The following is a 25,733-nucleotide window of genomic DNA, read 5'->3' as shown; positions in this document are numbered from 1 at the left end:
AGAGAGATTTCACTCCAAGCACTTCCTTACACGGCTCGTCTGGATTTGCTGCTTATTCTCGGCGCCCGCCCTCCAGACATATCATCTGGGACCATGTTCCTTCTGCACCTAGAATTCCTGCTAACATCTGCCGGTGGAAAGCCCCAAATCCCCGTGTTGTGGTCTTAGAATGCCTTTATCTTCACATTTTGAAAACTGCTTCACTGATCTGAGGACCTCATTCCTGGCCCCGGGGCTGCTGTGCTTGTGCGTGGTGCCTGTGCCCCACCGGTACAGGGTCAGACCACGCCTGCTCCGCCCTGCGGCCCCTCCCAGGGCCCTCTGTGTTGTGTCAGTACCCGGGTGTGACTGCCGGCAAAGAGTGCGCCTGAGGCCCGCTGAGGTCCACATTTCAACACCTTTATTCATCACTTTATCGATTGGACACACAATGTTAACAGCAGCGAACACAGGAGGAGCAATACGCAGACAGACATGAGCTGTTTCACTAAAGGTTTGCAAGCCAGGCGTACAGCAGCTCCGACAGGTGACGGTGACACCGTGCCTCGCTCTGGGGAGGGAGAGGAGGGCCACCCCGATGCCATGGACATTCCTGGTGAGTGCGGCTCTTAGATGCCCACGGACGTGCCTTTCTGAGTCAGGACGCCCACGACAGGGACACTACTTACCACTGCGCTGATGCAGTGACACACTCAGAACTCCCTAATGGTAACAAAACAGTGTAAAAATATAGTGCATATATATATAAATTCATTTCCCTTTCCTGAAAAAACTTGGTACAAACTAGTAGTATACGATCCCTTTCAAGTTTCTTTTAAGTTGTGCGGGTTTCCTTTGTTGTTTGGCTTGATCTGGTTTTTCAAGAGTCTAAAGGGAGAGAGAAAGCATCTCAAAGGTCAGGGTGACCACTGCCCAGCCCTGCCTGGGGCCACGCACTTCACACGCCTGTGGGCAAGGGCCACACCCTGAACCGCCCAGTTCCGCCAAGTGTTCAGTAGTAAATCAGTGGTGGGGGCTAATCAGGGTCAGTGGTTTAAGGACATTCTATCCTATTGGTAAGTTCACAGTACAGCTGAATTGTCAACCTGGCTTGCATGGGACAGGTGACGATGGGGGGTCCCGTGTGGCGCGGGCTGCAGGACAGGGGAGCTGGGCTGGGTCCCTAGGGCAGGGCCAGCACATGCTTTCCCCATAAAGGGCCAGATGGTGAAGATGTTGGGTTTCCTCCCTGCCGCCTGGGGTGGCACAGAAGCAGCCACACACCGTGCCTGAGCTCGGGGGAGTCCAGGAGCTGGGAAGGGGGCACCAGCCTCTGCCACAATCACAGTCCCTGTCCCCCGAGCAGTCAGAGCAGCGCCCATGGCCTGTGCTGAGCCCCGACCGTGGGACGTACAGGCAGAGCAGCCCAGACCGGGTGCCGGGGCAGCGTACCTTCTGCCCTCCGTCTCCGTCTCCTCGCATCTGATACGATTTCCTCTGCCTCAAGCTCGGCACTGAGGATGTTAGAGGTGTCAGAAGACTCCGGTGTGCATGTACGCCTTGTGCTACAACACTCCAGACGTACGTGGTTTGACGTTCATTTTGGCCAAGCTAACTGTGTTACTGACCGCTCCTGGTTGCCTCCCGACTCGGAGACGCCGCCCAGTCCCCCGGACAGAACGTGCCGTGTGTCCTGCTCTGAGCTGTCCTTTCTTCACAGATGGACGTGGGGTTTTTAGGGAGCCATGGTTAGTAGAAGCATAAAAACATGCGGTAAAGACACACACCCTGCCTGTGTGTTCTCACTACTCAGACCCCGACAGGGGCGCATGCGTGTGTGCGTGTGTGCAGTGTGGTGCCTGCAGGGGTTCTGTGCACCAGGGCCACGCAGTGCAGGGATGGACGGCGTGGGTGACTTCGAGCCGACGGAGTGGTGACTCCTGAAGCCTCAGGACAGAGTCTTCGCCACCTCTCCCTCCTGCCTAACCGGGACGGGGGGGCCGTGCCTGGGGCAGGGTGCTGTCTGAGGAGCCTCAGGGTTGGGACGGGCAGGGGAGCTGGCAAGACCCCAGCACCTGTGTGGCCAGCCGGGCCACGGTGCCGGGGGTTCGGGGGAAGCTGTGTGCACTTGGTTCTCCCTCAAGCCCAAAGGGAAGGTGCTGTTGGAACAGTCAGGAGCGCACTTGGGAGCGTCCGTCAGAAGTGAGCCACTTCTGTGAGTTTCCCATCAGGCCACTGGGTACCACCAGGCCACGGCACTGGTTTGTGGTATAAATGGGGCCTCCCGCTGGGGGGCGGGCACCGTGACAGGGTCCCCGGGGACAGCTCTGTGGCTTCTTGTGCAGACCGCAGTCTCCTAGGATGCTCTGCCTGGAGACCCGGCTCTGGGACCGGAGGCTCCTGGGGACAAGTGGGGCCGAGAGGGGCCGGGGGACAGCCGCTCCCTCTACAGGCAGCGGCACGGGCACCCCTCCCTTGGCTCACCGCCGCGTGTGCACACCGTGGGGGCCAAGGTCTTGCTGGACTCGCACATCACCAACTGTGACTGGGGACCCGGCTGCTGATGGGCAGGAGGAGGAGCCCCACACCCCTGGTGCTCGGTGCCTCACGGGGCCCGGAGGGGAGGCCTGCGCCACAACCACGAAGGAAAACCACTTTGGCTCTGGACACGGAGCTTCCTGGTGTGCGATGCGCTTGCCGTGGAGAAACCGTGTTGCGCTCACAGTTGCCTCAGGTGCGTTTCCCACGCTCTCGCCTCTGGGTCCTCAAAAGGGTCCAGCCTGGGAGAGGACGGGGGGTGGGCGCAGGGTGGGGGTCCCATGTCCTGCCTGCTTCTCCCTCACCCAGCACACACGCAGTCCTGCTGTCCTGGTCCCCCCCGCAGCGTGGAGGCCTTGCCAGGCAGCTCAGGATCCCCGGGGCAGAAAGTGGACGGCGGCGTGATGGGTTTTACAAGTGACTCAGAGCCTGCTTTAACGCACCGGCAAGTCCCAGGTCCCCCGGGGGAAGCTGCTGGCGAGGCCACTGCCAACCCCGGGCTGAGGCTGTGCCGGGGGTCTGAGGGGAGACCCACGCACGAGGAGCCTGGTGGAGGGGCCGCACTCGGTGGGAGCGCGGGGACCGTCCCCACCTCCAGCGGTGACCATCGTGCCTGTGGCGCCACGGTGCTGGTCTTTTCAGCTGGCTGCCCCGGGCATGTGACAGCGGTGGGGCAGGCGGGCTCCGGAAGCTTCTCCCTCAGTCTGCTGTGGCCTTTCCCAGGACGAGTGCCAGGACCGCACAGCCCCACCAGTCACTCACGGGCTTGGCTGCACTTCTGCAAAGGGACACGTCCCTGTGGGGCCACCGTCCTCTGCCCTCGATCAGCCTCACGGAGAAACCAAATTCCAGCGCACACTGTGGGCCTCCGGACCCTCCCCTGGCCTGGCTGTTGAGTGGTTTTCGGCCCTCGCAGGGGTTGGGAGAGGCTAGAGAGAACTCACCGTGGAGGCGGAGTCCCCGAAACAGGTGCGGGTGCCAGTGAAGGGGGAGCAGCCACGCCGACCCACAGCCCCGGGGCACCGCGTGCAGGGCAGGGCCCCGGGCCGCAGACCCCCGCCCCTGCCAGCAGAGTGCCTGCGTGGGAAGCCTCAGCCTGCAGCGGCTCCCGACCCGGAGGCGTGGACCCCGGAGACGTGGACGGCAGGAGAGAGAGGGGCAGCTACAGGGCACTCCCGGTCTTCTCTGCTGTGCTGAGAACCAACGCGTTTCTTCTTTCTTCTTAGAAAGCACAACGAGCGAGTCGCCCGGCCACAGTTTGCATCCAGACGTCCTCGGGCGCCCACTTCAGACCGTCCCTTTGGTCCTCTGAGGAGCCTCCCGCCAGCTCCCCTTGCTCCCTTGCCCACCAGCTCTGGTTACGCGACGTGGGTGTGCAAGCGCATGCGTGTGCACATACAAGCACGGGTCCCGCCTCCCCACGCCCGCACGGTCCTGTTCCGGGTTCACTTCATTCTCGGTGCGGTTAGTGACTTAGCTCTTGCCGCCCTCGAGGCTCCTGGGAGGGGTCTGCAGGCCAGGCCGTCGGCACCACCGCTGACAGGGTCTGTCCCACTCACCCCCGTGGCCCACCGGCACCTGGACAGTGGCCCTTCGGCCTGTAAGCCGGGTGGCCAGTGTGGTCTGTTCCCGGGAGACACTGGAAAAGGCCACGTATTGATGGCCGGCACTGGACGAGGCAGGGGAGTTACAAAAGGCCAGTGAGTTCAGGGGCCCCACCTGGGGGTCCGAGAGAAGCGCGCCGGCTCCCAGGCAGGGGTGTCACCCCACAGCCACCCGGGCCCCAGACTCCTGAGTTCTGACCGGGGAGCACAGGAATGTAACCAAGTGTGAGGTGGTGGAGGCCTCGGCAGGAGGGCCCGCTCCTGGGCTGGCTACTTGCCCCCCTGCACCTTCTGGTCGTAGGTGCCCGCGTGCTTGTAGCCCGACACGTAGCCTGACTCGTCCACCAGGTCCACACGGCCTGCCTTGCCCTTGCCCCGGCCCGACGGGTCGAAGCGTTCCTTGTGGGAGCCCGTGAACTTGGTCGTGTCTGTGAGCCGAGATACGGTGGGTGACGAGATGGCTTTCTGCAAAGGGGCAGAGTGGGGCCCGCCCAGGTGAGCCCCGGGGGCTGAGGCCGGGGGCCGCTGCATCGGCCGCCCCCGGGGAGGAACGCTGCCGCCCTCGGACCCCAGACCCTGAGGGCCGTGCTCCCCCGGGGAGTCCCCACCAGCCACGCTCACCGTCACCCCTGAGATGACAGGGGACTTGCCCTCGACGAGCCTGTGCACCTCGCGGACAGCCTCTTCGCTGCTCTTGTCTTTGAACCTCTTCTTGGAGAGCTCTTCCAGCGCCTCCTTGAACTGCTCGAACGTGATGGTCCGGCAGGACTTCCCTCTGAGGGAGAGAGCACTCAGGGCCGGCCAGGACCGCTCCCCTCCACGGTGCACAGCCCTGCCCAGCAGCGCCCCGCCAACCTGCTGACCTCGGGGAACCCCTGGCCCTGCCTGGGGACCCGGTGACATCGGGGGGTCCCTCCCCCATCCAGGGGCCCGGAGACATCGGGGAACCCCCATCCAGGGCCCCACTGACCTCGGGGAACCCCCGCCTCTCTCCCACAGCGGAAATCGTGTGCAACGTGAAAATACAGAATCTGCCCCTCCCCCTCCCTGTTGTGCACTGTTTATGCCCAACAGTCGGTCGCCATGGGCAACAGCACCAAATATAAATTGTCTTGGAAAAAAGCTTAAAGGAGCCACATCCTTTATGAACAACTGGACATCAAAACAGAGCTGTCGTCGGGTTCTCAAACGGGGCGTGTGTGGCGTCCACTCGACGCAGGAGGGACAGTCGGGGCACGACACACTTTGCACCTGAACCGTAACAGGGGCCGAGTCCTGCCTGAGGCCACCCTAGCCCGACGTTCCGTGACCACACAGGGACACGGTGGGGGGGCGCCACCCCAGGACACCCAGCAACGTGGGCCCAGGGCCTGGCCCTGACTCGCAGGACCCCCACCGCCCCTGCCTGGAAGCCGCTCAGGGCCAGGCCAGGGCCACCCACCTGAGGGTCACAGAGGGGAGCTGGGGGGCAGGTGCAGCCGTGTCGGTCCCCCACGGTGGGCCGTTCACAAGATCACACAAGGCTTCTGAACTGCCTCCGTGTTTTGTATAGTTTTAGCTAAAAACCATTTTGCCACTCCAACTGGCTTTCCCGTGCTGACCCATTCAGAGAGGTCCCGTGCAGACAGCTCCCCATGGACACCCTGTCCACCCTGTCAGCAGGGTGCTGGGTGCAACGGCCCCAGAGCACCCAGCAGACGGCTCCGCAGAAGTCCACAAGCAGAGGGCCCAGAACAGCCAAGAGCCGGCCGAGGGACTGAGAGCCGCAGCCCCAGGGACACAGCCACACGGGGGTTCCCACAGAGAAGCAAAGACCGTCCGGTGGGGGACGACCGCCGGCCACCCAGCTCTGAGCGGCGCCTGGGTTCATCCTAGATCCTAAACTACACTTCCCTGAGTACCTCAGAGAACAACTCTGACCTTGGAGGAGGCAGAGATTTCTGAGAAATCCCCCCAAAACAGTCCATAAAAGAAAAAAGGAACTGGAATTCGTCAAAATTTTGAAAACCGTGTCTTTCGTTCTAAGGCCAGCCACAGACCAGGGGAAACATGCACACACACACCAGAAAAAGACACCTTCAGGCTCAGCAGCAGGAAAACCCAGTCCGAAATCCAAGCAAATTCTGAGCCACTTTGTGCAGGAAGGTGCTAGCGGCAAGCCCCACTGAGCCGGCCGCCAGGGAGAGCTGCCCCGAAGCCCCCCGCACACCTGCCGGCCGGCCACCAGGACCAAAGCAGCGACAGCGAGAGGCTGCGGGCCTCCAGGCGCTCGGACACCATGGCTGGGGTTCTGCAGTCCTGGCCCCAGGCCCCACACCTGGGCCCTATGAGGGAGAAGCCACCCGGAGACCCAGGCGAACTACATAGCCAGGGGCCGACGGCACGCACGGGGACTCGCGGGCCCACGACACAGGATGTGCTGACTGGTGACCCACAGTCAGGAAGGGCACGGCCCCGGCTGTGACCTCACAGCAGGGTCTGGGGACCTGGTGGACGCGGGGCTTCCTCAAGTCCAGCAGCGGGTGGTGGGTTCTGCTCCTGGAGCAGCCAGCCTCTGAGCAAACCGGCCTGGGCCGCACGGTCCCCAGAGCCGCTGCCCCGCACAGAGAACCCCGCGTGCCCTGGCCGAGGCCGTTTGTTTGTCCTGGGCCATCCAAGGCACCCCCGTCTCCTATTCACGCCCTGCCCGGGTCGCATGTGGGGGCCTGGCCGCCGGAGCACGCAGCCCTCTCCGGGCCCCGCGGCACCAGGCGCCGCCAGTGTGAGTCACTGGGGCTGGGGGCGGGGGCACGGCTCGCGGGGGCTCCCGTCAGAGGCCACATTCAGAGCTGGTGGACTTGCAGGCCCGCTCCACCTGGCTCGGCTGGGTGTCCCCAAGTGTCCCCGCCGTGGCTGCCCCACAGGGAGTTCTCCCCAGGGGCCCCAGTGCCCCGCTGCAGAGAGCTGTCCCCAGCAAGTTCTAGAATGACAATGCCTGTCTCTTCCCCAGAGACACTGATCACATCACACTGCTCTCTGGACACAGAGTAAGCCTGTTCTCCGGAGCTCACAGAACTAGAGGGTGTCCCCACAATGAACCCCCCTCCTCCCGTCTCCAGCCCGGCCGGCCAGCACCCTGCTGGAAAGCCAGCCCAGGAGTAACGGGGTCACTGGTCATAACAAGGCCCTGTGAGCTGGGGTTGCACTTGGCTTCCCCAGCCCTGTGTCCCCCAGGCCTCCAGACCTAACTCCGGGTGGGCAGAGGGCTGGACCCTGCCAGTACCAGAGGTTACCCAGGAACACCAAGGGCACCTGGGAGCGAGGCAGGGGACCAGTACAGTCCTCAAAGATAGATGCATGTGCAGGCCACCCAGGCCAGCACTGGGAAGGCTCCCGAGCTTTGAGCCACCACCTCCTCACCAGCACCTCTGCAAACTGGGGTCGAGGGCACTCCCGGGGGCACCTCTCTGACCAGCGGCAGCCAGCGTGCTGGCCATCACAGACAGCTGGCCACTCGGGGTTGGGAGAAAGCTGCCGGCTCTCCTTGCCTCCCCTGAGCAGCAAAGCCAGGGCCCCGGCTGACCTGTCCGGACAGCCGCCTGGATGCCAGTGGGAATCCACTTCAGGCCCTGATGAAGTCCGTGGGAAGAAGGGCCTCTGAGATGCTCCCAGCAGGGGTGGGGGGAGCCGGGAGCTCCGCTGTGCCTGTGGCCTGCAGCAGCTCCCAGGCCGGGTGCTCCAGGGGGACCGCCGATGGCGGCCAGACCCTCCTGACACACAGTGGTTCCGTCGCTCTGGCCCAGGGCTCCCCCCTGCCGCTGACGACCACGATGCTGGAGGTCTGCAGGGGCACGTGCAGGCCCTGAACCTGCCTAAAGGGGCAGCCGTGGCCCCAAGTCTGCGTTCCCTCTCCCCAGGTAGGGCAAAACCACCCTAGCATCCCCCTAACTTCGTGCAGGTGTCTGGGGCTGGGCTTGCCCAGGGAGGGCAGCTCCCGCCGCCCATCCCTGCCTAACTGCCACCCTGGCTGTGGCGGGGGCGGGGGGGGGGGGGCGGCGGGGGTCTGAGGGGACAGCTGCACCGAGGTCTCTGAAGCCATTTCTGGGTGTTTGGGGAAGGTCCTCGTCTTAGGAGGCCGTCATGCACTGGGACCCAGCCCTCGTCAGGGAGAGGGAGCTGTGCGGCCAGGATCCCTGTTCTCTGTGGCTGGACCCTCGACCACAGAAGCGCCAGGCCACCCAGTGCAGGGGCTCGTACTGCCTCTGGGAGCATGAGAGGGCCCCACAGAGGAGGACGAGGCCACACGGCTGCGCTGACCCTGAATGCCCCCCTAGCCTGTCGGGAGGCAGGGCAGGAAAGGCCCCGGGCAGACGCGGCGTGGGGGAGGGTCAGCTCAGACATCACGGCACAACAGCTCTGCCGGCTCTCGCCCGCCCCTCCTGTGGGCACCCCCACCCCCCCACCGCGCTGTCCTGGGGGACCTCTCCTGCGGCTGCTGGACGGCGGGGGGCGGCGTCTGCGCTCCAGGCCGAAGGCTCGGGTCCGCTGTCCCAGCTCCCTGCCTGAGACGGTTCCCGCCGTGTCCTGGAGAGGCACGGGGTGTGCGGCAAGAAGGGAGCAGGCTGGTGGCAGACAGGCCCCAGGGAGCGCCCCCAGCTTCTCCCTAACCGGTTCAGGCGCCGGCCCCGTGTCCCTCCAGGAACCCAGAGCACCCAGCAGACAGGCGTGTGTGTGGCCCGGAGAGGCTGCGGCAGGGACGCCCACCACGCCCCGTCCCCTCGGGCCAGGCCTCTCCACCTGTGCGCGCCGCGAGCACACCGGCAGGATGGAAGGGCACAGCGTGGTGGGGACCCGTCTCGGGGACGTTCCGCTGTGCACGCCGAGGCGGGGCTAATTAGGATCTCGGCGGACGGACCGGCTGGGGCTGTGGTCGGGCGGCGGAAGCCTTTGTCTCGGTAACAATAGTGACAAGAGTGTTCCATGGGGCCGTCGGGGCCATCGGAGCTGTGAGAAACTCGTTTGAAATCCGACACATGGTAACATCGAAACAAACAAGGGTCGCCATGGCGACCGGCCCCAAACAGAGCCCGCAGGCCCAGCGCGCCGCCCACGCCGCCATGGCGACCCGCAAACAGAGAGCGGGCGCCCCTCCTCCGGCCCGGCCGTCCCGCTCTGTGGCTCCCATGAGGCAAAGGCCCTTCTGCCGTGGCTGCCACCTGGAAAAACTGTGGCCCGAGACCCCACGGCCCAGGACACGCCCGTCCCCGCCCCACACCCCCGTCCTCACAAGGCCAGACAAAGCCAGTCTTTAGCAGGCTCCTCGAGGCTTCCCGGTGTCCTCCGGTCCGTCCCTCGGGACCCCGCGATCTCCCCCTCAGGGAGGAGGTCATGGGCCCCCCGCCGCGTGCTCCAAGCTGACCAGCAAGCCCATTCGGGCAGGGGCCTCGGCCTGCCCCTTGGGAGGGGGCCCCCGTGGCCGCCGCAGCTCGGGGTGGCCGGGTCCCAACCTTGTGGGCTCGGGCCACCACAGCCCGCTCACCAGACCGCTTCCCCTGCTGGGAGCTGAGGCAGAGACGCCGGGGTCCCAGGCAGCCCCGAGCTCCGCAGAGGGGAGCCCGCCGTGCCCAGGAGCCTGGGGCCAAGCCTCACCCAGGACAGGGACAGCAACCGATGGGCTCCCTTCTCGGTGCTCACACGGGTGATGCCGGCGCCCCACGGGGGCTACCAGGACCCCGTGCCTGCAGCACACGGGGTCTTGGGGCCTGTCCGGAGCACCTGTCCTTGGAACGAGCCACCTCCCACCACCTGTGGGGAGCCCAGGTGTCACCAGGGAGTGTGTGTGCCGGCCATCTGTGCGCACACGCATGAGCCGAGTGCACGTCCACACACGTGTGCAACACGCCTGCGTGCGGCGGCCTGGAGGAAGGAGGCAGAGGTGACAGGAGGAAGAGGTGCCATCGCCTGTCCCCAGCAGCTCAACGTGCAGGCCGGCGCCAAGGCTGTGGGAGCCTGTGGTGCTTCCTGGAGAGGTGAGCCGCCGTGGACATGCCACTTCCTGCCTCCTTCCCAGCCCTCTGGGACCTTCCCCAAAGGACATGGCTCTGAGGTTCCTCTGCTCCCGGGTCAGCCCATGTCTCCGGATGCACAGGGTTTCCCAAGGCCGATGCTCAAGGCCTGGAGGACGTGCCCAGGAAAGGGAGTGGGGAGACCCTGCGAGGCCTCACAAGAGCTCCTGCGGGCTCCCCCTTGCCTGCAGCGTGAGCCCATCTGCTCTGCCCACGGACACCTGCAGGGGATCTGGCCACTGTCCCTCCCTCACCGGGCTGGTGTGCGGGGCACGTCAGTTCTGCCGAGTGAGCTCTGGGCCACCGACGCTCCTGACCCAGCCACAGGCTCTGGGCTGGCCCTTGGGGTCGGCCGGTGGCGGCACCACATGTCCAAGGCTGGCTGGGCTGCCTGGACCGTCCCCAGGGAACCACACGGCAAAGCTGGTTCCCATTCTTTAGCGAGGACAGCGCACCAGACGCTCCGGTGCGCCTCTGGAGCCGCTTGGCTGAGGACTCCGGCCAGAGCCTGGCCCTGCTGCCCAGAGCACCTCACAGTCCCCCAGCAGACCCCTCGGTCACAAGCCCGGGGCCGCAGGGGCAGCAAATGTGGAGATCTTCGGCTGGGGCCACTGAGAGCTGGTCCCTGCAGGCTGCCAGACCGGCGCCTGGGGTGGGGGTGGGGAGAGGCAGGTTCCATGTGGCTCCCTGGTCCCCAGAGGCCCTGAGGCCCCCTACTCGGAGATGCAGGAAAGGACAGGTTGCAGCCCCCACCAGACCCCGCCCCTCCTGGGAATGTCCTTGACCACGAGGCCACAGCCCACCAGAGACTCCCAGGGTCTGGCCCCTCTGCTCCCATGTCCGGGGGCCCCTGCTCTATGGGGGTGAACTCAGGGGTCCAGGCCAACTCAGCTGAGCAGCACACCCCTCTTCATCTCCTGAGGCAGCCTGTCACTGAGCGGGGCCTAGCAGAGGCCCCAAAGGCATGGCAAGAGGTTAGGGACCCACATTCCCGGTGTGTGGGATGCAGGCGGCTGGGCCTCTGTAAGAAGGGGACAGCATAAGTCGGAGGGCAGCAGGTCTGCGAGCAGGGCTGGGACGGGCTGCTGAACCCCCACGGAGCCCAGGACGCACGGAGTCGGTGCCCTGAGTGCCCAGCCGGGGGACACACGTGGGGTCTGATCTGTCCACACTCACTCCTCCACGGGCTGTGTCCCCAGCCTCCACAGGTGCGTGTGCGGTGGGGGGGGGGGGACACTGACTGGACTCTTGGGCCCAGACGGCACCACGTGAATGCCCGTCCTGTGCAGAGCTGTCCAGATTTGGACACGTCCCCTCTGCAGAATTCTGCACAGACCAGGAGCTGAGGAGGGACCCCAGAGGTCTGGAGAGCCCACTTGCCCTCTGCATGGGCCCTGCCCCCCGGACCCAGCAGACATCAGCAGATGGAGGGGTTGGATAGCCAGGCCTGCACTGTTGGCTGAACACCTTCCCCTGGGCTCCTGGGACCTCAGCCTGGTCCCAGTGATGAAGCCTCTACCTTGGGCCCTACAGCAACCACAGAGCAGCTCTTACCAACCGCCCAGTGTCACCCCCTTCTCACCTCTGCCCACCTGCACCCACCTCACCTCCTCCTCCTACCTGTGCCCCACCTTCCTTTCCTCCCTGACCATGGGCCTTGGGAGTGGAGGGCTCACTTAGAAGCCGGGATCCCACAGCTATGGTGTCCTTAGGGACTCTGCTTGGACTGGACATCTGACTGGTTCCACCTCTTCCCCAGGACCAGAAAAGTCAAGTCCCCTCTGCCGGGTGAGTGCTCTGCACCGCTGGGTCCCAACAGGACTGCCCACGGGGCTACCGCACCCTGTGTACCTCCACAGTGCCTGATGGCGACGGCGACACCCCTGGGCCTCGGCACCCCTGGGTCAGCCCGGGAAGTCAGGGACACTGCCCTGGGATGGAGGCACACTGGTGTCTGGAGACAGAGTCACGGCCACTGGGGACGCAGGCGGAAGAAGCCATCCATGGCTGAAAGAGGGGCATGGGGGGCCCAGCCATCAGTGGGCGGCGGGGGGCCCGGAGGCGTCCTGCGGAAGGCGCCCAGCTGACAGCAATACCCTGACCGAGATGGCCATGCTCAGAAACAGGCTGAAAGCTGCTCTCCAACGCTGGGCGACAGACGGCAGTCGACGTTAGGTAGCCCCCAGGGTGCTGTTCCTCCTCTCAGGGTGGTCGTGACGTTTGCAGGACACAAGGCGCCCAGCGGTGATGCCGGACGTGCTCCCCGGCACCGGGGACAAAGGACGAAGGGCGGCCCGGACACGCCGGAAGCACGCGGGCGCGCCGACGCCAACGGCTGAGTCTGCGGCGCCCCAGCCCTGGGCGCAAGATGCACGCACAGCGCGCTGCGCACTCAGCCCCGGAGCAGCCCACAGCGCAGCGGCCCCTGGGCAGTGCCCCCGACCCGGCACCCCGGCCTCTTACCCCGAGAAGGGGGCTCGAGCGCCTCCTCACGCCAGGTGCGAGGGGTCCCGAGCGCAGGCCTGGGCGGCACTTACTTGATCTTGCTGAAGACGATGTCCGCGTCTGTGACGGTCACGTTCTTCCCGTCGATGACCTGGCAGTCCTTGCACAGCTTCGACCAGTTCTTGCCGTGCATCTCCTTCCCGGAGGCCCTGGTGTCCCCGTGCACGGCGAAGCGCCGGAAGGCCTCCTCCAAGGCGCTGAGCTCCGGCGCCGCAGCAGCCGCCCCCTCACCGGCCCCCTCCGACTCCAGCGACAGCCTCTTGGCTGCCCTGTCCTTTGCGGGGTCCCCAGGGGACTTGGGGGGTGTCTTGTTGGCGGCCTTGGCAGACTTGGCCTTGCTGTCGGCCATGTTGCTGGAGGAGGAGGGAGAGGAGAAAGGAGTCACCGCGCTTCTGCCAGGCCACACGTGCCAGGATGGGTACCCGGGATGTGACGGCGGCCCTCATAAGGGGGCAGAGACGCCGCCCCGGGGCTGCCCCCAAACAATGCAAGCCCTCCACGGCAGCCCAGCCACCCATGAGGCTCAGGTCCCTCCTGCCGCTCCCCTGCCAGCCACCATGTCACGGAGCCCTCCGTGTAAGGACCCCTTTCCTGGGGTACCCACCGCGTGATGGGGAGGGGGACCCAGAACCAGTCAGCACCACCTCAGTGGGGCCCTGGGTGGTGACCGCGTGTGCAAGGGAGGCCACCCAAGAGGCCCCCGTCAGGACCTCCGCGGAGCCTGCCCTAACCTGCCCATGAGTGTCTGCTTTCATGGGGCCTCTGACCCCAAAGCCGGGCAGATCCCTGGGGACCACACAGGCCATGCTGCCCCTCCCACATGTCCCAGCCAGTAGTTCCTGTCCCAGCAGCCCCCGATTCCCACGCCTTGCAAGAGTGTGCCCCTGAGGCTCCAGAAGCCACTTCCCAGAGGAGCTGCGGGTGGCCGTCCGTGCCTTGGGGGGCTCAGCAAAGGGGGACAAGCCCTCGGGTTCAGGCAGACTCCAGGACACAGCAGCACTGGGGACAGCAAGCACACGCACAAGCCCACAGGTCACGGGGCCGCCCCACCCCGTCCCTCGCCGCTCCAAACCTGAGTCCTCAGCACCGGCTTGCCCAGCAGAAGCCGGGACCAGCACCAGGGGTTGGGGGGCCGGGCAGACAGCGTTCGCACAAACCGCCACCCTCCGCAAAGCCTGCTCAGCTCAGCCGCTGCTCCAGGAGCAAAGCTGGAACCACCGGAGAGAAGAGCAGGACCGGTGCGGACGGGGCACCACCAGCAGGAGAGGCGCGCCCGCACGCGCGCCGGTCCGTGTGGGGGCAGGGAGCACCGGCCCTCCCGGGGACCCAGGACCAAGGCGGTGCCACCCAGTCGTCTCCAGTGTTATCGCTGACACCATTTCTTTGTCGGAAACAGGAGCTTCTTGGGGCTGAGGTGGGGGGGGCTCCCATCCTGTGTTGCTTTCTATCCTTTGATAAATCCATGCACTATTTAGAAAATGAGGTAATGATGATAAAATTCATTTAAAAAAAAAACCTGGGGGCTTCTGCAGAGGCCTGCTGGAATACGGAGCTGTCCAGAGAGGCCCTGCTGACCCCAGGACGGCAGCCTGTCCCCACAGGAAGGCTTCCCTGCACGCACGGACCTCCCCATCAGCCCGGAGCCCAAGAGACGCACATCAGCCCACAGCGGGAGTAGAGGCCCATCCGCTGGGACCAGGGGTGGCCAGGCACCATTCCGGCTGGCCACAGACTGGGCAGTCCGGATGTCCTGCCCTCCCCTCAATGTGAGTGAGTGTGTGCAGCAGCTCCGGAACACCCCGGGAGCTCCTGTGCCCACAACACCCCCTCCCTGTAGATTTCTGGAGTCTCTCTCTTTGGTCTCACCTGCTTTCCTGGGATGGGTATGAATTTGGGGGAATGCAGAAGGCGGAGGGCGTGAGCACAGAGCTGGGGTCCATAGTGCATAGATGCTCCCAGCCGCCAGGGGACGCGCCCGGAAAGCGCCCCAAGCATCGCTGGCATCAGGCCCACAACAGGCCGGCTGAGCTCCCTTGGGCCCCCTCTGCTGCTGGGCTCACGGGTCCCAGGCAGCAGGGCAGGGGTAGCGGTAGGGGGTGAAGGGGGCCCTGCAGAAGGGCAAGAGGGGGAGGAAACCAGGGCGGTGCACTGGGGGTCCGGTGCGAGCTGTCCCCCCTCGGCCAGAGGGCTCGGGAGCAGGGAGCTGAGGGAGCGTGCACGCGCGCTGTGGGGACGGACTGTGTTACTGGATTTGCATCTTCGGAGAGGCCCTGCCAAGGTGGAATTTCAGAGCCGGCTGGGAGGAGGGCCCTGCCCACGGCCCCACACGGACGTCAACACACCTGCCCCCAGTGTCCGCCAGACTTCAGGATTATACCCCTGCCAGGAAAGGCTGTCTCTCAGACACCGTGTGTTCTCCCCAAGCCAAAACCCCTCCGGAGCCATCTAGGCTCCAAAGAGGCCATGGGCCCCATGCCAAGGGCCCTACTTCCAAAATGAACTGGGTTCCATTTCAGAATGACTCTCCCTGGCAAGCTCCTTAAGATTCGACCACCACGTGACACTAAACTCACAGAGAAGGTTATGTAGGACAGACCCTGCAAAGCCACTACCAGCCACCACATGGACATCAATCAGCTCACAGAGCCCCAAGAGCATTGGAAATCCGTTAGTGATCCGCCTGCAACAGGGCCAGCTGTGCCTGTGAGCGGGACCAGGTGTGCCTGTGAGCAGGGCCAGGTGTGCGTGTGAGCGGGGCCAGGTGTGCCTGTGAGCAGGGCCAGGTGTGCGTGTGAGCGGGGCCAGGTGTGCCTGTGAGCGGGCCCTGCAGGTAACCCGCACTCACCCTGGGATGAGGCCCAGGGATGGCAGCAGCCTGGGGCAAGGTGGAGGCCAGCAGGTTGCACACGTCTAGGACGCTGGACAGGCCTCAGGGAGGCCCCAGAGCTCACCCAGGACCCCCGTCCCCGCCCCTGACATGCCACAGGCCCTATCACCCTCCCTGGGCACTGGAGGAGCCCTCCTCTGAGCCCCTCTCGCTGGCAATCTCTGGTGGTGGGTGCAGCGGTACCAACCAGCCTCCCAGGGACCCTCTGGGGAAATGCTGGCCCCTCCTCCCTGCCCCCCTCCCCGGCGCTGCTCTGAGGCCCCTGAGGCCCCAGGCACGTTCCTGGCTCCAGCCCCAGGCAGCACCTCCAGACCGGAAACTGTACCCACGTCTCTGAAGGGGCCAACGCTGCCTCGGTCACAGCCACGCAGCTGTGACGTCTGCTGGCAGGACGAACCCAGGTGGCAGAGACGGTGGGCGAGGGACCAGAACCAGTGTTCTTGGGAAATACCCTGCAGTCACAGTACCTGGGTTCCACCAGGAACCCCAAAAAGGCCAAACGTTGTTTGCTCACTGGGCTGGGGTGTCCCTGGGACCTGTGCGGGTCCTGGGTGAATTCCTGATCTGAGTGGGGCACGGTGATTCAGAGGCTTGTGGGCCTGGGTGGGAGCTGCTCCCCCTGAAAGCTCCCTGGTCGTGCAACGCCCCCCCCCGCCCCCGCCCCAGCATCTGGAAGGTTAACCTCTTCCACTCGAGGCGAAGCGCCAACCCCTCTGGGCGCGCGGGAGTGTGTGGGACGCGCTCTGCTGCAAGCTGACTTGAGAAACAGGCACGGGCTCCGGCAGACACCACAGGCGCTGCCAGGGAAAGGACTCTGGGGGGTGGGAGCGTCAGAAGGAAGCTTCTGGAAGTCACTCGGGCTCTCCCTGAGCTCCTGCTCAGGGTCCCTGGTCTTCAGGCCCCTGGGGTCCATCCCCGCCCCAATCTTTCCACCCGGGCCTGGCCCAGGGGCAGCAGTGGGTGCAGAATCCCCAGACCGCTGACGGGACCCGCTGACGGGACCCCGAGGCCCAGGGTCCTGACCGAGACCCCGCTTCTGTGCGAGAAACCTCGAAGGCCCCGGGAACGCGCATCCCTGCCGACCGGAGAAAGCTGGCTCAGAGCGGCACAGGCGTGCGCCTGGGGACGAGCAGAGCGGAGGGCGCCCGTGAGGAGGCTCTGGCTGGAGGCCCTCACTGGACGCCGCCAGATGCTCCGGGTCGCCCCCGAGGCTGCGAACAAAGCGGACAGACGGAAAAGAATGAGATCTGGAGGGGAGGCGTGTGTCTTCCCTGATCCTCGAGCTTCCCCGGCAGCTGTGTGTGATGCCGGCCGGCGGGGCACCAAGGCTCCCGGGACCGTGCGCTCCAGAACGTTCCGCGGGGCTCCCTGCTCCACCAGCGCCCAGGCCCCAGCGTCAGGGTCTCGAGCTCTATCTCCCCCAGCGCTGCCCTGAGGGAAATGGAGGCCGGCAGGCCGCAGACCCGGCGGGAGGCCTGGTCCTGTCCCCGCACCGCATCTGCCGCCCCATCTCTGAGCGCCCCTGAGCACGACACGGCCCTCTGGCGAGTGTGCACACTTTCTTTCCTAACGTGGCTGCCTGCGACACTCGATGTGAATGACCCCTCGTCCCAGCTGAGGCCGTGCCAGGCGGTGAGAGCCTTCCCGGGGCCGACAAAGCGGCCTTTCTGAGCTGCACACCCCCGCCGGCCGCCCCAGCCGGGACCCGGGACAGACAGGAATCCCACTGTGTGCGGAGTACGGTCCTGAGACCCCGGCACGGCCCCTCTCAGCCCCAGTGCGGGAGCCGACCCCACCCAGGGCCATGGGAGCAGGACATACGCAGGCCCCAGGGCCCGTCACCTCAGGCCACTGGTCCACCCTGGCCCGGAAGCCCGGCGTCCCCGAGAGCCGCAGGCCATGGCTGCCCTGGCTGCCGCAGGCCACGCCCTGCCGCTCCCTGTCCAAAGACCAGGAGTCGGGCGCCACAAGCCCAACATCAGGGGCCAGGGGCCCATCCTGGCCGCCCTGCAGCGAGGTCACTGGGGGACCCCCATCTCGGACCTGTGGAGCTGCTGTCCAGCTGGGGTGGCGGGGACAGGCTGTGGAACAACCAGCACAAGGGGCCAGGCAACCGGGACGGGGGCCCAGGACAGGAGGCGCACTCTGCGAAAGAGAGCCTCGGGGGCAGGTACCTTTCCAGTGAGGGAGCTGAGGCAGGCCAGAGCTGCTGTGGGGCGTTTCACACCCAGCCACCCGGCCACAGGGGCCCCGGGGCGCCTTTCCCTTCCCCATGATAGCAGGACATTCTCTGGTCGCCGTAAAGTCAGGGATTTGGGGGGGACCTGCTCAGGCAGAGCCCCTGTTTCCCTCAACAAGTTTTCCAGGGGATCCGAGAACACCAGTGCCCGGGAGTGTGCCTGGAGCGCGTCTGTGCGTGGGTCGAGACAACAAAGCATGTGGGGCCGAAGAGAGAGCCCCCAGGGGAGACGCGGTTGGGGGGGCGCCGCAGCACACCCCGTTCCCGAGAGGGCCTCAGAACCAGACAGCGAGCGGCAGGCTGGGCCCACGGCCCACCGGTTCGCGGCAGCGAGTCACCAGAGCCACCCCAGACCACTGCCCAGACCCGGATGGGAACTGACCCGACCGCCACGGCTCACCGTCTGAGCTGCGCTGCCCCGAAAAGCTCTCCTACGATGCGCCCACAGCAGGGCACCGGCACACGGCCGCGCCAGAACCGAGCACACGCCACGCTGCACACGCTGCACACGCTGGCCTCGGCGCTCGGATTGAACCACCAGACGGGGCCTACTTGGCAGGAGGGAGGCCAATTCTGGCCGCAGAGGCCTCCGACCGACCCCCAGCACGCCACCCAGCCAGCGCCTGCGGGACCCGGACGCCAGGTACACTCCCTACGCAGAGGGCAAGCGTCGTGGGGTGAGTGGGGAGCCCCCGAAAGGCATGTCCACACCCCAGAGCCTGTGAGGGTGACCCTGTTGGCAGGGGTCAGGAGACCAGAGACCTCCAGTTAGGGTCTAGACTCCCTGGGGGCCTGAATCCAGCAACACATGTTCTTGGAGGAGGAGGAGAAGCAGATGAGTCCTCGCGTTGGCTGAGCCACAGGCCCAGGAACGGACCTCGGGCCCCGGGCTGGGGGTTGCGGGAGAGGAGGGAAGGACGCTTCTCTGGACCCTCTGGACGGAACATGGCCCTGCCCGCCTGCATCTCAGGCTTCTGGCCCCAGAACTGAGCCAGGATACGTGTCTGTGTCACAGCTGCCCCAGGGCCCTCACACGGCCTGCCGGAGCGGAAGAAGCGGCCCTCGCAGACAGCCGCCCTGGAGGAGAGGGGCCAGCGCAGGCGGCCGGCTCTAGGGCCCCCGGAAGCTGGGCCCCCAGTGGGGAACGGCCGTGGGACGCGGGCCCGCTGAGAGGCCCATCCCAACCCCAAGCTGGAGGCCCCTGGGCAGAGGGGGAGGTGGCGGCCCCCAAGCCTGTGGATTTAGGGAAGGCTTACAGCACCGCCGGGCCCAGCCCGCCCAGCCCTCCTGCAGGGGCGAGGCAGCCGCGGCCCGAGGGGCTGGGAGCCGGAGTCCACTCACACCCAGAGGCACACCCACCAAGCCGCAGATATAAAAACTTCTCTTCAAGATCCTGAACAAAACAGTAGCCAAAGTAGCCAACAGAATGCGCTCATCCGTCAGAAGGGTCCGCGCTCCACGGTGGAGCCTGGCCGCGCGACCAGCTCCGGGGAGGACCCGCCGTGCACAGGGCGAGGGTCGCTGCAGCGGCTCTGTGAGTGCAGGCCCGGCGGCCGGTGGCCTCGGCCTGGCCTCGCGGCGCAGGTCCTCGGCCAGCGAAGGAGGCAGCAGAGTCCGTGTGCGGGAAGGGGCGCCTGCGGGCGGCGGGACGCGGGCTCTCAGAGGAGCGCCCGCGAGCGTCTCTCGGGACGGAGCCAGGCCGCGTCCGCGTCCAGGAAACACCACGAGGAAAGGAAGCGGCCGCCCCGCGCTGGGACAGGACAGGCCGGGCCGCCGCGGCTTCTGGACGCGCGGGGGGTGCACGAGGTCCGCTGCCCTCCGCGTGGCCATGCAGCCCGTTCGGAAATGAACCGGCTAAAATACGCCGAAGGGGGGGCGCCTGGGCAGCTCAGCGGGTTAAAGCTCTGCCTTCGGCTCAGGTCATGATCCCGGGGTTGTGGGATCGAGTCCCGCATTGGGCTCTCTGCGCAGCGGGGAGCCTGCTTCTCTCTCTCTCTCTGCCTGCCTCTCTGCCTGCTTGTGATCTCTGTCTGTCCAATAAATAAATAAAATTAAAAAAAAAATACGGCGAAGGAGCACAGGGTCCTAAAGGACGCACGGGGCATCATGGGACACGCTGCGGCCGGGCAGAGCCGAGGGTCGGAGCAGCGGCTTCAAAATGGGGCCCGGAACCCAATGACAGAAAGACGTCCCCGTCGCTAAGCTCAGCCGCCGTTTTCACTCAACCCAGACGTGAGATCGCACGACGCTCCCGCCAGGGCCGAAGGGCTGGGGACACACGGGTTGAGCCCGGCTCCGCGGGCGGGGAGACTCCACGGGCGGGGAGACCACCGGACGGAAAGCTCCAGGAAGAGGCCGGCGTCCTCCAGGGCAGGGCGGGGACTCGCCGACGGGATGGGGCCAGCGCACAGGGGCCGGACCAGGTGGCCGAGCGGGACCCCAGGCCGGCGCCGGGTCAGTGAGGGGCATGAAGGGCTGACGTGCTCGGAGACCGACGCGCCAGGGCATTGGATGGCCTCGGGGCGCAAGAAGGTCTGTCAGCGGCCGCTCGGAGGTCCCTGCCCTTGGCGGAGACCCTTGCAAATGCCACCAGCTTGAGACCAAGAACTTCCGCTCATCCGCAGACATCACCGGGGGAGAAATAACGCAGGGCCGGAGTGGAGGCCAGAGCGGAGGCCGGTCAGGCATAGCCAGCACAGGCCTGTCTCCCGAAACTCTGAAGGACCCCCCAGCTCAGAAAGGAAAAGAAACGGGCCAGGCCCTGGGCAGGCCCTTCCTGGGGGGGTGCTGCCAAGGAGGGAAAGTCCTGGGAAGAGCAGGCCGGCCAGGGGCCAGTGGACACCCACCACAGGGGCCCGCAGGCCGCAGCGACACCCAAGGCCGAGAGGCACAGGGTCAGAAGCAGGGACGGCACAGCTGGTCTCAGAAGCACCAAGAAATCATCCCCTGCCCCTGAGCTCCACATCTTGAGCCAGGGGCACGTCCCTAGCTGCCGGCACCACAGCACACAGCCCCACGATGGAGACTTGGCTTCCCTGCTTCTCTCTTGGGGCAGGTGAACCTTCTGGAAAGATCCCATACAGAGATGGGCAGCCAGGCACTGGTGGTCCTGCCCGGCCAGCAGACCCCCAGCCACCATCAGGGAATGGAGGCCACCGTCCACACCAAGCCCTGCAGGGTGGCAGATCTGGTGGCAAAGCAAACATGGTCCCTGTCTTAGCCCCCTGGTTTGGGGACAGTCCGTCGTCCGGCATTAAATGCCTAGAGCGGGGCTGAGGGTCAGTGTGAGCCCCGAAGCACACACAGTCCGCGGCGCGTACACCTGCCCCGAGAAGGGGGCGTAAATGGGCTTCACACAGACAGCTCGGACCCAGGGCCACAGGGCCACCCCGGAGGGGCGCCCACGGTCATATCAACTCGGGGGCCACACCCACACCCCACGCCCCACAACCTGCCCGCCCAGCTGACCCGTCCCAGATGCAGATGGGACCCTGGCGCACAGGAGGCCGCTGCGGGGTCATCGGAGGGCGCTGGAGGCTGTGTGGCCTCCCCACCGCACAGTTTCCCAAGCGGAGGCCGCGTCTGCTCCCCTGACACCTGCCAGGTGCTTGGCGGCCGTGCAGTCACGCGGACGTGACCGGATGGGGTCTGGGGAAACGTAGCCCAGGGCAGGAACTCACTCAGAGCCTGCAGGGAGTACAGCACTTGGGCCAAAAAATCAGAGACACAGGCACACTGGGGACACGCTGGGGACACGCACTGACACACAGGACATACTGGGCACATGATAGGGACATGCTGGGGACACAGGAGGACACACGGGGACCCACTATGGACATGCCAGGAACATGCGAGAGACAGGTCGGGACATGCCGGGGACATACAAGGGACGCATGGGGGACATGTGGGCACATACAGCAACAGGGGACGCGCGAGAGTGCCACAGCACAGGAGCAGGAGGAGAAGAGGAAAAGGCTCCAAGTGGTTTGTTTTGTTTTGTTTTGTTTTTTCAGTCTGAAAAAATAATCCGTTTAATTGAAAAACCTGGAGTGTACTACCCCTCTCCCTTGGATGAGGAGACTGAAGAGACTAGACAGCCTACATCACTTCATAGCCGCTCCGGATACTCTTCACGAGGCAGCAGGCAACAACAATTCCCAGGACCTGCACAAAGGCAACTCCCAGGGCTGCTGCAGCCACCACCAGCGCATTGCTCCGTAGCCATCCACGTGGTTTTAATGTCTGGGCTTGGAAAAGGTAAAAACCTGTCCTTCCTTGCCGAAAACCTAATTAAAAAAAGAGGAAGTCGGCGGCAGGAAGGTGCTCCTGGGAGCACAGGCGCAGGCTCTGGGCGAGGGCAGGGAAGACGAGCCAGAAACCGTCACTTTTCACACACCGGGGAAGACCCTCCACTCTTCTGCAAAGAGGGTTCTGTTTGGACGGCAGCTTACAAGGCACGGGAGCCGCCGGAGGGTCCCTCGCTTGGGGGTGGGGAGGGGGACCTGCAACCAGACTGACTTGGGTCAGGTGAGCCCTGGAGACAACAGCCCGGCTCCCAGGGGGAGCTGCGATTCCCTATCTGCCGGCCCCTGGGTTGGTGGCTCCGGTGGACTCGGCACTCAGTGCCAGACCCGGGCGCCAGGCCCGGCCGAGGAGGACCAGACACTTCAAGGTGCAGCAGGGCCCCCTGCCCACAGCCCAAGATCCCCAGATGGCCCCTCTCGCGTGCCCCTCCTGCCTCCCTGGCCACATCACTGGCTATAAATAGGTCTGGCTCCCAGGCAGCACTGCCTCTCCCAGAGGAAGCTTTTAATTCTCAGCCTCCCCTGCCCGCAGCTCCGCTGACAGTCTGGCCGCTAAAAGCCTCCTCTGACATGTCCTTCGGTTTCTTAAGAAATTCTCGGGTGATTTGCCCATTATCCACCGTGAGAATGACAACCTGGCGCACAGGACAAGTCATTTACTGCAGGTTCCAAGCACCCAGGAGGACGAGAACACGCGGGCGCCGCTTCCTCCGATGTCCGCCGCTTCGCCCCTCGGGCCCACGCGGAGCCATTCCACGCAGTGGCACCCGAGGCACGGAGCCCCCGGCCATCACCAGAGCCACAGGCCTTTCCCCAGGAGCGCGCAGACCCTCGGCTTTCTGCGGACGCGCCCCGGAGATGCAGCGGCAGCCCTGCCCCCCACCCCGCCACCCCGTCTCCCCGCAGGGAGCCGTGTGATTTGGACCATGTGACGGGAGCAGCGGCGGGTACCAGAGCCCAGAGCCGGGTCACGGAATCCAGTAGAACGCCCCCCACGCCCCCCCCAAGGCTGGCTGCTCCCGGCCCCACCCCCACTTCCGGCCTGTTCCAAGCCCCCCCCCCCCCTCACTCCATCCCCTGGGGTCCCTGCTCTCCGGATTCGGGTCGGCCTTTACCGGTGACCTCCCGGGAGCCGGGGGCGGGCCTGGCTGGCGCAGAGGCCCCCCCACCGCACCCGCGGGGTCCTCCCTGAGAGCTCGGCCGAGGGGCGCGCGGGGAGGCTGCGAGTGCGACCGCGAGCTGGGTCCTTCCCCGCCAGGTAAACGGGCCGCGAGCGCAGACGGGCGAGGGCAGGGCCGGCGGGCCCAGAAGGTGCGCGACGGCCGCAGACGCAAAACGCCTGTCGAAAGGCGCAGACCGCGGCGGGGGCGCGGATCTCCCTGCGCCCGCCCCCCGCCCCCGAGTCGGGGCTGCGTCTGCGGCAGTGAAGCCGCAGGATCAAGGGCTTCTCCTTCCCCCGGAGGCCGGCCCCGCTCCCAGCGCCGCGGAGGCCTCGGTCGGTCGTGCCCGCGCCGGGGGCCCCTCCGCGAAGCGTCCGCGTGTGCGCAGCGCAGGCCCGACGCGCTCACCTGCGGCGCGGACCGGGGCGCGGACCGGGGCGCGGACCCCGCGGGCGGCGGACCCCACCGTGGGCCCGGGTCGCCCCGAGTTCGCGCCGCAGGACGGTGGCCCCTCACACCTCTCGGCCCCGAGTCCCCGCCCTGTCGCGGCCGGCAGTCCGCGGGCCTGGGCAGCGGCTACGCGGTCCCCGAAGCCGGACGCCGAGGGCGCGGGCGGCGGCGGGGAAAGGGGCTGCGAGGGGCGTCTTCGCCGCGCGAGCCCGACGCCGGGGGAGGCCGCGGCACCTGCGCCCGCCGCGCCGCCGCCCGCGCCCTCCGCGCCCCCAGACCCACGACCCCGCCGCCCACCCCGGGCGCACGCGCACCGCCGGGAAGCCCAGGGCCGGGGTCGCACGGACGCACCGGGGGCCGCAGCCGGGAGGGGGCGCGGCGGGCGCAGGTGGCAGGCGCGGCGGGGCGGCGGCGGGGCGGCGGCGGGGGGGGGGTCCTGCGCCCCGGACCGAGCCCTGCGGACCCTTACCTCGGAGACGCGGCCACTGCAGCGGGCGCCTCGCGACTCGGCCGCGCGCGACCGGGTGTCCGGCGTGTGCCCGCGCCCCCGCCGCCCCGAGCTCGCCGGCCCCGCCCCGCCACCCGCGCCGCCCCGCCCCCGCCCCGCCCCGCGCGGTCATCGGCCCGCCCTCAGCCCGGCCCGCCCCGCGCGCTCATTGGCCCGCCCAGCCCCTCGGGCTCCCGCCCCGCCCCCTCCCCGCCCAGCCCCGCCCAGCCCCGCCCCTCCCGTCCCGGGGAGCGCGCGGAGTGCGCGGAGGCCGGTTCGCGCGCCGCCTCTGCCTTACAAGGCCCGCGCGGCGCAGGGGCGTGGGAACCGCGGGCGGAGGCGGGCTGGGGGCGCGAGGCCGGGGGCGACAGACCCTGCCCCTCCCGGAAGCCGGGAGGCCGACCCTCGCGGCCGCGGCGCGCGCGGGGACCGGCCTGCGGGTGGGGCTGGGGCGCGGGCGTCCCCGGGCCGGGGGGCGGGGGCGGTGCTGGGACCTCGCCGACCGCGCTCAGGTCGGGGCGCGCAGTGGGCCACGCCCTGGGGCCTGGGGGCAGCGGGAACGTGCGGCCCGCGCCTGGGTGGGGTCGGGCGGTGCCGAGCACCCGCCGGACACCGGGCGCCACCGAGCCGCCTTCCCCGCGCACGAGTCGCGGCTGCGTGCCCAGCCCGGCCTCGTGCTTCTCGGCTCGCGGTGGGCCTCGGCTGGTGAGCTCGGGGGCAGCGGCCATCCTGACATCGTCTGCCAGTTTCTCTTTCTCTTTCCCGGCCGACACCTGCGCTCCTTCCCGGCCAGGCAGGCTCCCTCCAGTGACGGCACAGCGGGGCAGCGGTGTCCCTGTCGGTGCCCCGGGGGACCCCCTCCAGCGCAGAAGCCCAGCCTGGGCGTGGGGGGTGATTTTAAGGTCACTTCCAGCTTTACTGCCGAGCTTCCCTCGGACCTGTCCAAAGGACCACTGCCCCAGCGTCTGCCTCCTCCTCCTGACGGCAGACCCCACCCTCGCTGGCACCCATTCCGGGCTAGGCCCTCCCTCTCCCAGCTCCAGAGACCCCTCCACACTCCACAGGCACACCCCCCGACCCGCCCCACAGGCTCTGCCTGGCTCTCAGATGGGGGTTCCGAGGCCGTGGGAGTGCAGCTCTGGGGTTCAGCTCCTGTTCCAGCAAGGTCACTGCGCCTGCCAAGACAGCAGAGCAGACTGCAGCGCGGCATCGGAAAAGGGGTCCCATGGCTGCAGAGTAGGGTGCTGGGGCTGGCTCTCCAGCAGAAAACTAGCCCATGGGGGGGGGGGGACACTGAGAGCTAGGACAGGCAGCCCTTCGTGCCCCAGCCCCAGCCCATCCCCACAAATGTCCTGAGTCCCACATCCTCCTCTCAATCCCTCTGGTTTCTACTGCTCCAAACTGCTGGAGGACAGGTCTGTTCGTAACTCCAAGGGCAAGGGAAGGAGGGAAAAGCGGCCGGGTCCCACGATCGTCATGTTAGCTACTGGCACCTGCGGAGCCCACTGTGCGAACCCAATGCCCACGCCGACACAA

General features: G+C 66.6%; 2 protein-coding genes and 1 long non-coding RNA gene across 4 annotated transcripts; 2 read left to right on the top strand and 1 right to left on the bottom strand.

The window, feature by feature from the left end:
• Window positions 1-383: 383 nt before the first annotated feature.
• Window positions 384-24,267, bottom strand: TPPP (tubulin polymerization promoting protein). Of its 2 annotated transcripts, none has more exons than XM_082724586.1 (4): window positions 24,180-24,267; window positions 12,703-13,023; window positions 4,743-4,896; window positions 384-4,586 (listed from the first exon to the last, which is right to left on the bottom strand). In XM_082724586.1, the coding sequence occupies exons 2-4, from the start codon at window positions 13,017-13,019 to the stop codon at window positions 4,392-4,394; spliced, it is 666 nt and encodes a 221-aa protein (XP_082580712.1). In that variant the 5' UTR covers window positions 13,020-13,023; window positions 24,180-24,267; the 3' UTR covers window positions 384-4,391. The 2 variants fall into 2 exon arrangements, with proteins under 2 accessions (XP_082580712.1, XP_082580713.1); XM_082724587.1 differs by lacking the exon at window positions 24,180-24,267 and adding an exon at window positions 23,216-23,518.
• Window positions 5,093-6,119, top strand: LOC309861570. Its single transcript, XR_014310026.1, has 2 exons — window positions 5,093-5,379; window positions 5,731-6,119. It is a non-coding gene; the product is annotated as an uncharacterized lncRNA (long non-coding RNA).
• On the top strand, window positions 8,496-12,696 carry LOC309861567 (uncharacterized protein). The gene is made up of 2 exons (XM_082724585.1): window positions 8,496-11,953; window positions 12,392-12,696. The coding sequence occupies exon 1, from the start codon at window positions 9,802-9,804 to the stop codon at window positions 10,870-10,872; it is 1,071 nt and encodes a 356-aa protein (XP_082580711.1). The 5' UTR covers window positions 8,496-9,801; the 3' UTR covers window positions 10,873-11,953; window positions 12,392-12,696.
• Window positions 24,268-25,733: the final 1,466 nt, after the last annotated feature.

Source organism: Mustela nivalis (assembly GCF_964662115.1).
Source record: "Mustela nivalis genome assembly, chromosome: 3".
Lineage (NCBI taxonomy): Eukaryota > Metazoa > Chordata > Mammalia > Carnivora > Mustelidae > Mustela > Mustela nivalis.
The sequence above is the reverse complement of the archived record's forward strand: the minus strand, read 5'-3'. Positions and strand labels throughout refer to the sequence as shown.